At 32.3% G+C, this 10,743-nt stretch overlaps 2 protein-coding genes across 2 annotated transcripts; one reads left to right on the plus strand and one right to left on the minus strand.

Moving 5' to 3' along the window:
• The first annotated feature begins 1,816 nt into the window (after positions 1-1,816).
• Positions 1,817-6,903, plus strand: LOC102601264 (protein NRT1/ PTR FAMILY 7.3-like). The gene is made up of 5 exons (XM_006347817.2): positions 1,817-2,037; positions 4,224-4,338; positions 4,876-5,093; positions 5,206-5,765; positions 5,870-6,903. The coding sequence occupies exons 1-5, from the start codon at positions 1,975-1,977 to the stop codon at positions 6,735-6,737; spliced, it is 1,824 nt and encodes a 607-aa protein (XP_006347879.2). The 5' UTR covers positions 1,817-1,974; the 3' UTR covers positions 6,738-6,903.
• A 642-nt stretch (positions 6,904-7,545) lies between these two features.
• Positions 7,546-9,400, minus strand: LOC102601598 (arginase 1, mitochondrial-like). Its single transcript, XM_006347818.2, has 6 exons — positions 9,126-9,400; positions 8,877-9,036; positions 8,617-8,750; positions 8,319-8,528; positions 8,121-8,231; positions 7,546-7,948 (listed from the first exon to the last, which is right to left on the minus strand). The coding sequence occupies exons 1-6, from the start codon at positions 9,264-9,266 to the stop codon at positions 7,688-7,690; spliced, it is 1,017 nt and encodes a 338-aa protein (XP_006347880.1). The 5' UTR covers positions 9,267-9,400; the 3' UTR covers positions 7,546-7,687.
• Positions 9,401-10,743: the final 1,343 nt, after the last annotated feature.

Raw genomic sequence — 10,743 nt, forward strand, 5'->3', positions numbered from 1 at the left:
TACTAATTTGGATGATTAGCTTAGGACAAAGATGATAAGTACTGTCCGTGCATACGACAAAATACACTAAGCAAAAGGCCACCTTCTAATCATTATTACTACTGTATGTACTATTTTCCGCTAGAAAATTTAGTAAGTATTTGGTCATGTTTTCGTTAATTTCAATATTTTATGATCAAATATAGGGAAAAAGGATAAATATACATCTGAACTATTATAAATAATATGCACATATTCTTCGTCATATTTTAAAAATATTAATGTCCCTGTCGTCTAAAAATTAGACCATATATGTCCTTCATTCTAACAAAAGACTAAATATGGACAAGTGACGCAATCTTATCTGTCGATTTGATATTTAATAAATATCGGGTCGATAGATAAGTTTATGTCACGTAGTATAAAGGGTATATATGCTTTAGTTTTTGGACGACAGGGGCATCAATGTCCCAAAAGTATGACAGAGGATATCTGCATACCATTTACGATCGCTCGAAATATATTTATCCTTTTACCCTCAAATATATTTTTCCGAGTTTCAATCTCAAAAATAATTTTAAAAATTCATAATCAAACGTTTCTAAACTATTCCAAGAATAACTATCCTTATATATTTGTAATATTCTGATCAAGGTTACTTGTAGGTACAAAACTCAATTTAAACGTTTGCGAAGATTATTGAAGTATTATTGAAACAAATATTGAAAAATGGTAACAACTACGGGTTGAAATGCTTTCAACTTTGGTGTCAAATATATATACCACGTTTAGAAAGACACCAATAAATAAGAAACACATTCCACAAGATATAAAAGACTTGTTTGCACTCTTCACTTTCGATTTTACAGTTACGAATTCAAGTTATCAAAAATATAAAGGGAAAAAGCTATTAGAGAGGGATAAAACAAAAGGGCATACAAAGGATTGAATATAATTTTTAAAATGTTGTAATGTTAAACTTGTCACCTAAAATATTGAAATTAAAAAAACTTACTAAATATATAAAAAGGAGTACTATATAATATCTTTTAGAAAGGAAAAAAAAGGATTTTGGCTAAGAGAGCTTTGCAAAGGAATAACTAGAATCGATTACAAATGCATTTTGCCATGTCTTACTTGTCTAGGATATTTCTAGAAATTATTCTAAATATCTTCGAAAAATATTGGATAACTTTACCTTCTATAAACTATCTTAACAAGGATCTAAAACTTCTAGATCTATCTTTTAAGATAAATATATAAAATACTACGATAGATCAGTCTAGAAATTTTCCTAGTTCTGTGAATTAACTTTAGTTCTTTTCACATTGGGCTAATTTTTTTTAGACGACACTTATTTTGAGACGAAGGAAGTATATCTAAATTAACGTAATATTTCCTCTGTCTTTAATTACTTGTCCAAATTTTAATTGACACCTACTAAGAAAATATTGATATAGTAAGTTTACCATTTACTCCTATTAATTATGAAATGAATGAATTAAAAATTATTGTTTTCAAAAAGTTCTATCTTTCTCAAAATTAAATAATTAAGGGCATAATAGATAAAAAATTTACCTTTTTTTGATTAGTCAAAATAGACAAATAAAAAAGGAAAATTAGATAAATAATTAAGGACCGACGGAGTAAATAACAAAAGCAATCTCCAAAAACAGAAAAGATAGAGCAAAAAGAGGAATTTTTACTTGAATTCCATTTGACTGTTTTGTTAGCTATATTCCAAACTTGTGGGCCAATACTATGTTTTCACTTTCTTTGCCTATAAATCCTCACTTCAATTTCACAGACTTTCATGTTATCCCAACTTCACTTAAAATAGACATTGATTTGCATGGTTCCCACGTAAGAAAAAGAAAAAAAAAAACAAGCAATATCATTCACACCAAAAATAGGCCTGCCTCTTGATCTCTATAAATTCCTTGTTTTAGTACTTCATTCTAGTACCTCCCTTCTTGTTTTAGCTATCGAGGAATCATGGACCTCAAACAAATGTCTGCTGTCAGAGATGAATCCTCAGTTACTATGACTGAATCTGAGGTACATTTTTTTTAATAGTAAATGTAGTTTGTCTTAATGATTTAGTTACTCATTTTTCAGAATTAAGATTTACATGCTATAGCTTATTCTTCATTCAATGGATTTGTCCATCTCTTTTTGAGACATTCAACTCTTATTCCATCGATTGAGAACATAATAAGTACCACATTGCCTATTTATCAAATAGATGATCGAGTTACATGACTTTCATTACCTCCTAGCGGATTTATTTAAACACTTTGGAGTTGAATTCTATATATCTATGCATATGCAATTTATTATTTATTGTTTGTCTTAAAAAAATAGAATTTACAACGTCTAAGTTATGAATTTTTTACTAGATAAGGATTTAGATTTAGTGTTGTAGTTGATTTGATATGAAAAATAACTTTAAAAAAATAAACCAAAAAGTTTGGGTATGGTATATGAATTATGATCAATGTTTTGTTGTAAATATGATGAAAAATTAATGGTAATCATCGTCCATCATTGTATTGTCACTTATTTATGTGACCAAAATTCCAAAAGGCTTGATACATATTATTACTTTATTTATATATGAACTCAATTTGAAGCCGCAATTAATCAATCAGATAAACGGTACGAAAAAATTAAGAGGCATGCTTAATTAATTAATATTAAACAAATGAGCTTTAACTTTTTCTTTCTTTCTTTTTTGAAAATAAAAAAATCTTATTTGTCTCTATTAATGCATGCTTAGCTTTCTTCTCGTGCCATCATGCAAATGCAAACTTTCAAAAATATAATGATGGATTCCACACCTACCTTATTTTTACTCAATCTCTCTATAGTTAATGGATAATTTAATTTGTTTTCTATTTCACTCTTCATATCAGTTTTGAATATATTTACTTGGCAATAAATATTTTAAAATGCATTATGTACATCTAATAGATACAAAAACAAACTTTCATTTCAAATTGTTTGTCTGATTTTGATTTAACACAGAGTTTAAGAAAATAATTTTTTTTTGAATTTTGTTGTCTAAAATATGTCACGTGAAAAATTAAAATTAAAGAATTTCAAAAAAATGAAGAGATATATTTTTTTTGAAATAAATTTATATAAAAAGAAGTAAAACAGATAAATTGAGACGGAAGAGGTGTTAGAGAGCACACCAAATTGCAAAATCACCTAATTTTTTCGTGCATGCGTTTCGTGTGATATTAAGTAAATACGTATGATCATCTGTTAGCTTCTAATTATAAACAACTAATTATCTCATTGTGTTTGTTGTCTTCTTAATCAACTCTTTTTTTTTCCACTCTCAAATAACAAATTAAAAATCTGGTCCTCTCCAATTTATACGTAAAACACAATAACTTGTACATTTTTTCCAATTTGTATTGTGTCCATCAACAAAATATAAATATACGCTTGTTTTTAATTAGAATGGACTTGTACATATGCAAGGTTTTACTTCTACCATCAATAATATATGTCGCGAGATAAATATGATCACTCAATTCTTAATTAGACGTCTCGAAATCGAGTTTTGATATAAAAAAAAATGTAATATAGAAAGTTTCTTTTTTTCAATGAGTCAGTCTTATACTATATGAATTTAGTTTAATCAGGCCAATTAATTCCAAATACTGAATGATTTTTTTTTAAAAAGTTACACTACCAAGATAAGCTGAATATAATACCAGATTTGTTTTTTTTTTGTCATTCAAAATTACTCCTATCTAGTTGCTGTTAAGATTTGCATTTTGATTTTGCCAAAATTTCTTTTGGAAAAAGGAACTAAATGTCAAAATTACTTTGTCAACTTTTATTTAGACTTCATTATTATCTCAATTTTATTGTGTCTACATTCATATCTGACATAATCCTATAAAAGTTACCCCTCTTTTTGACTCAAAACTTTTTAAAAACTGATTTACTAGAATTTGAACCAATGACAAGGCAGCATTATCTACTTTATGATCCTACTCAAATATTATAAATTATTTTTACCTGAAAAATAATAAAGTAAGTCAAAGTTAATTCAAGTACTAAAAGAAAATCTCCTACAACATTTTTTTTTATAGTATTTATTTTTGGTGGGGTGGGGTAGAAAATAAAGGGAGCATGCTTATATATATAATGTGAAACCTCATCATATTTCATGTTAGGATATAATAATATTTGAAGTGTAATATCTTTTTATGGATGGCCAACAGGAAGGGAAAAAGAGACTTTTGGATTGTTGTACAAAAGATGGATCAACAGACAGGCATGGGAAACCAGCAATCAAGGCAAAAACTGGTGGATGGAAAACTGGATATCTCTTATTAGGTCTATATACTAATTATACTCTCATTACCACAACATTTTTCCATTCAACCACTTATATCATATGTTCCAATTAATTATATTTTTAATACTAAGTAAACAAAGAATTAAAAGTGCTAGCCATAGTTGCTAAAAGGACTTAAGTTCTATATAGACTGACGATGTAAAGAACTTTTATACTATCGGTATAATCTAATATGTCATTGCATGTAACTTAACAAGGGTTATAAACTCTTTTGTGATTTGAAAACATACATCTAGAGGATGAAAGAAAATGAGGAATTGTTCTAAATAGATTGTTATTACTTGAAATTTTTACAAATTGCATAATCTATAAGCTGAAAGCATTATTGTTCTTTATGATAATAGGAATCTTCACACAAATAATCGTGCAGATCTACTGTTTACTTTTCTAGCTAGTATACATTGACTATACATGATCATGCACATATTATATATGTTCGCGGGGTATTTTTAGTTTAATCAGTAGAGTGGACGGTTATTTAGATTAATTAGCTTGTTGTTCTTTGATTGATGCAGTGAGTGAAGGATTAGCTGCAGTTGCATTTACTGGAGTGGAAGTGAACATGGTTCTTTTCTCAAAGACTGTCTTAAGGCAGTCAAATGCTGAAGCAGCAACCATGTTCAGCAAATGGATGGGAACACTTTATATTTTCTCTTTACTTGGAGCTTTCCTAAGTGATTCCTATCTTGGAAGATACCTTACTTCTGTTGTCTTTCTAGCTGTTATGAATGTTGTAAGTTAGCTTTTTCCATAAACCCCCTTTGGCCCCACTATTCTTTTTTTAATAATTGGCGTTTTTGAACAGTAAGGATTCATATAGCCGACCTTTAACTGGCTTTTTGCAGGGTTTGGTGGTGTTGTCTCTGTTAACTCAAACATTCATGCTGGAGCCTGAAGGCTGTGGCAAGTTGGGAGAGCTATGTAAACCTCAATCACAAGTCGAGGTTACTATGTTCTATTTATCGATATACCTGCTAGCTCTTGGGAGTGGCTCTATAGAACCAGCACTAGCTACACTAGGAGCTGATCAATTTGATGAAGAGGATCCAGAAGAAAGTCGTTCCAAGACGAAATTCTTTAGCTATTTCTATGTTGCTCTAAACCTTGGATCATTGGTTGCTGAGACACTTCTGGTTTATATGGAAAATATGGGAAGATGGGTTCTTGCCTTTTGGATATCTACAGCTTGTGGCTTTGTTGCTCTGATCTCAATCATAAGTGGTGCTCCTAGGTATCGACACATTAGACCTAGTTGCAACCCCATTTCCAGGTTCTCTCAGGTAATTGTCGCATCTATCAGGAAAACAAAGCTTATAGTTCCTTCAAATGGAGAGGGATTATACGAAGCTCGTGGAAGAAATGAAAAGGACAGCACCAGAAGAATCTCACATACAGATGACTTCAAGTAAGCTTAGCTTGCCTTGTTTTTGGATCTTAATACTTAGTGATGTTCTCCATAATGCTGATTAACTCGAATATATGACACATTCTTGTAACTTGTATGAATAGGTTTCTTGATCGAGCTGCAGTTATAACCCCATCAGACATGCTGATATTACCAGATAAAAGTGAAATTCCTAATCGATGGAGGCTTTGTACTGTGACACAAGTTGAAGAAGTCAAATGTGTGCTAAGGCTACTACCAATATGGTTCTGCACAATCTTGGCATCCATTGTCTTTGTGCAAGTGCTATCTCTCTTCGTCGAGCAAGGATCTGCAATGAACACAAGCACAATGATCTCGGGCTTTCACATTCCACCCGCAAGCATGACAGCATTTGACATCATAAGCACATCCACCTTCATTATTTGCTATGAGAAGATCTTGATTCCTCTGTATGTGAAACTAACCAAAAGTAAGCCTAAGCTCCCGAGTGAGCTACAAAGAATAGGGATAGGGTTGGTCATTTCAACAGTAGCTATGGTGATTGCAGGCTTGGTTGAACAACACAGACTAAGGTTTGCTAATGGAGGGGGGGAAGAGACAAGTTCTTTGAGTATTTTCTGGCAAACACCACAATATGTGCTTGTAGGAGTAGGGGAAGCATTCATCTATGTTGCTCAGTGGGAATTCTTTGCATCACAAATTCCTGATAGTCTGAAGAGCATGGGGCTTGGCTTGTCCATGTCTTCTTCGGCACTAGGTAGCTACTTATGCAGCATCATACTTACTGTAGTAATGAAGATATCAACAAGGCATGGAAAGCCAGGTTGGGTACCTGCAAATTTAAACGACGGGCACTTGGATAGGTTCTTCTTCCTTTCAGCTGCTTTGACTGCACTAGATCTTGTACTATTCGTTATGTGCGCTAAGAGGTATAAGTCTATAGCACTAGAAAAACGAGAGGTAGGACAGGATATGGAAGCTACAGCTTGAACTAATGAAAAATGTAACTCAGCAACAATTGTTCTATTGTTTAGGAAGTAAACACAAAATATCAAGCTGAGCATTGTGGAGACTTACTCAAGAGGAAAGAAGAAAACTAAATAGAAAGCATGCTTTAGTTACTGAATGTTTTATGTTTTATGACAATCTTGGCATTGACCAAAACCTCACTTGCAATCTTGATTTTGCTTATTTTCATGCTTTGGCAGAGTTCACTCTCCACTCATAATCTCCTAGTACGAGACTTGAAATCATTCAAACATTGGAACAGGCACTAATCCTACTGCAGGTCTTTAGCAATAGTTTGTATAGTTGTCATACCTATATCAAGTTCCATAACTATTTTAGGGACAAATCCATCGATTAGGAATTTCACAAAAGAACTCGCCACGAAAGATAATGTTTTAAAATGCAAATCTGGGACTCCCTTAGGGGTGATACAGCATCTAAACATTGTGAGACAACCATGGAGCTGCAGAGTGTCTCATGGATTAACGTCGGGATAGATGATACATTTGCCCCATATAACATTATGCCATGTGTGCCTCGAGAATGCCTCATGCACACTTTTGCATCTTGAATTGTTCGCCCTCAAACATTTTCTGTTTGAAGTTCTCTTAAGTATATATTTGCAAATACTAAACTTATTTTCTCTTGAATTTTTAATATTTTAGTTTCAATTTTTATGTCTTAATTATCAACACAAGAGTTCATGGGGTTTACACGCTTTTTCCCTACGGCTATGCCTTTTAAAACAGTATAAACATCCATACACAACAAAATTCATACCAGATAGATATAAGGAACTGCAAATATAGCTTATTTTAGGAGGCAAGTTTACAGATAATCCCATTCAGTGACATGAGATAATTATAGGAAACTGAGCACCTATCTAATGGGGTAAAGATGAGTACAAATTCTTCCTTGAGAATTAGTGCAGGTCACTTGGACATCCTGGCAGCAACTTCTCTTACTAGCTTCGCAGCAACCATTGCAGTCATGCCATCAGCAGTATCACGCTGTGGGTTGTACTCAACGACATCAGCACCAACAATATTACCTTGAAGGTTATGCAGTATGTTTAGAACATCACGGAAAGAGAGACCGCCTGGCTCTATATGAGATACTCCAGGAGCATGTGCTGGATCCAAACAGTCCACATCCACAGAGATATACACGCCCTTTACACCTTCACCAAGTTTCTGAATGTGAATGAAAAGTATTAGGCAATTGAGCTTATCAATGAAGCAAATAAATTCCATCGTATAGACAATGGAGACTAACCGCATGCAAAAAATGAAATGAAATTGAAGCTAGCTTATAGTAGGATATACAGAGACTGAGAGAGAAATATTCAGAATTGATGGTACAGACCAGATTCTCCAAAAACTGTCGGTCTCGGGAAAATGTTCGCATTTCATATTGCTCCACACCGAACCTTTTTCCTTGTTCTCGACCTTCTATATTAATTGATCTAATTCCCACCTACAAATTAAACAAGATCAAGTACTGTTCTGGTAAACAATTTGTATTGTTTAAACCAAGAAATGGCAAACAAAGAAGTTATATAACTTGCAAAAGGCGTCGAGCATAACCACCCTCCATTATTCGTGCAAAACTTGATGCATGTGAGTATTTGTTTCCTTCAAAGGCATCATAAATGTCAGGATGAGCATCAAGGTGAAGTATATCAATAGGTCCTCCAAGCTTTTCAGACACAGCTCTTACAACAGGATAGGATATAGAGTGATCACCCCCTAACACCAAGGGGCGCAATGGATTCTGAAAAAGTAGGTCGTCAAAATGGGAATTAAAATACACAAATGTTAGAAACATACAGCCTCTATCTCCTACATAAATGATGGTTTACCTCGTCCATAACTAGCTTGACAGATTCACTTACGATACTCATCAACCTATCATCATCTATGCCTGTGTCTCGTAACTCTTGAACTGGCAGATCACCAACATCAGTTAAGACACGTTGATCATCTAATACTTTTCCTGCACAATTAGGATCCAATGTCAATATATCATTATGATTGATAATTAATCCCTAAAACAAATTATATATATATATATATATATATATATGGTGTTCATTTTGTCCAAAGTACGTAGTTGACTAACCTTCCTCAGTTGTGGAGTTTGTACTGCCACACCAAATAGCCTCTCGTATATGAGGAGGAGCAAATGCGGGGCCTTGGAGAAATGAAGAGTTATGTCCCAGAGGAATTCCAAGAAGAGCCGTTGACGCTACTGCACCTCCAAGCCCACGAACAAGCTCTCCCTATCAATTTTAGGTCACTTAATATGTATGTATGTATGTAAACGATGGATGGAGGTGGTAAAATTCAAATCCCCACTCAAAATGTATACCTTAAGTTTTGCTCTTTCACGAATAAGTGTAAGAGATGCCTCTACAACACGATCCTGTCCTTTTTTGACCAATTCTTTTGGAACATTTGACGTAAGCAATTTCTGCATATAGTTGATTCCCATACTCCCAGCACTCTTCATATTTGTTACTATTTCTGATTATCCTACCAAGTTCATTCAACACAACAAAAACAAAAATGCTTTATAAAAAACAAAGTAAACAAGGAAGTGACTACACAACAAATGAAGCAGATAAGTATATACCTGCAAGTGAGAGTGATGAGATAAAAAAGAAAAGGCAATCGAAGCTAAATATATAGAGCTAAGGAAGATGAGGTGCATACAGCGAATGGATGGAGACTTGTCGCAATTTACACTCTCATGAAAAAAACATGTCATTTTATCTCATAAATACGATAAGGGCATCACATGCACTCCTTTTTAGTAGTAGTAAGATATATAATTGATGAGCTGCTTACAGCGAATGGATGGGGACTCATCGCAATTCTCACTGTTTACGCCAAATCATTTCTCTCATAAAAAAAACATGTCCTCAATCTCATTATCTCATAATAAATTGAAACATACAGACACAATAAAATTTGATAACAAGAAAAACAAACATATTTTACTAATTAAATTTGTGAGGCAATGCACATTTATTAAAAATAAGACATAATTTAAATCATATTATTCACTATTCTCTTTTGTGAAATTAACTTTGCAAGTAGTTAATTTATCTCTTAGAAAATACTTCCCCCTAAACTAGGTAAGTTTATCATTGTACTCATATTTAATATTCTCTTGAAGTCAAGTTTTCAATAAATGAATATGAATTAATTTATTTTGATTAATTAATTTGATAAATGCATATGAATAAATTACTGAATTTTCTATATTGGTCAAATTCATATTTTCAAGGCTAATAACTCTCAAGGGTAAAATAGGAAGAATAGTGTCATTTATATATTGATTTTGTGAAATGACAAAGATTAAGAAACATCTATTTTTAATAAGAACGATATGTAAATAAAAACAAAGGGAGCATCAAACTTAATTAAAGGAAAGAACAAATATTCCCTCTGTCCCTAATTACTTGTCCACTTTTCCTTTTTTAGTTGTCCCTAATTACTTTTCTATTTTGACAAATCAAGAAAGGACAAAATTTTTTTACCTATTATACCCTCAACTAATTACTTTGAAAAAGGTAGAACTTCTTCAAAATCTTAAGTTTTTAATTCATCAACTTCATAATTAATAGGGGTAAAATGGTAATTTCACTATGTCATTAATTGTTTTATTAATAGGTGTGCTAATTTAAAAGTGGACAAGTAATTAGGAACATAGGGAGTATGAAGAAAAAAATATCAAATATCCATCTTAAACTTTAAATAATTGAATATTAAGATGTCCATCTCTCTCGTGAAAGGAACATGTCTTCAATATCATTATCTCATAATAAATTGAAATATACGAACACAATAAAATTTGATAACAATAAAAACAACAAACATACTCTAGATATTTTACTCCCTCTATTCCATATTAATAGAATTTGTGAAGCAATGCACATTTATTAAAAATAACATTCAAGGATATAATTTAAATTATACTTTCC

Source organism: Solanum tuberosum, unplaced genomic scaffold (assembly GCF_000226075.1).
Source record: "Solanum tuberosum cultivar DM 1-3 516 R44 unplaced genomic scaffold, SolTub_3.0 scf00095, whole genome shotgun sequence".
Classification (NCBI taxonomy): domain Eukaryota; kingdom Viridiplantae; phylum Streptophyta; class Magnoliopsida; order Solanales; family Solanaceae; genus Solanum; species Solanum tuberosum.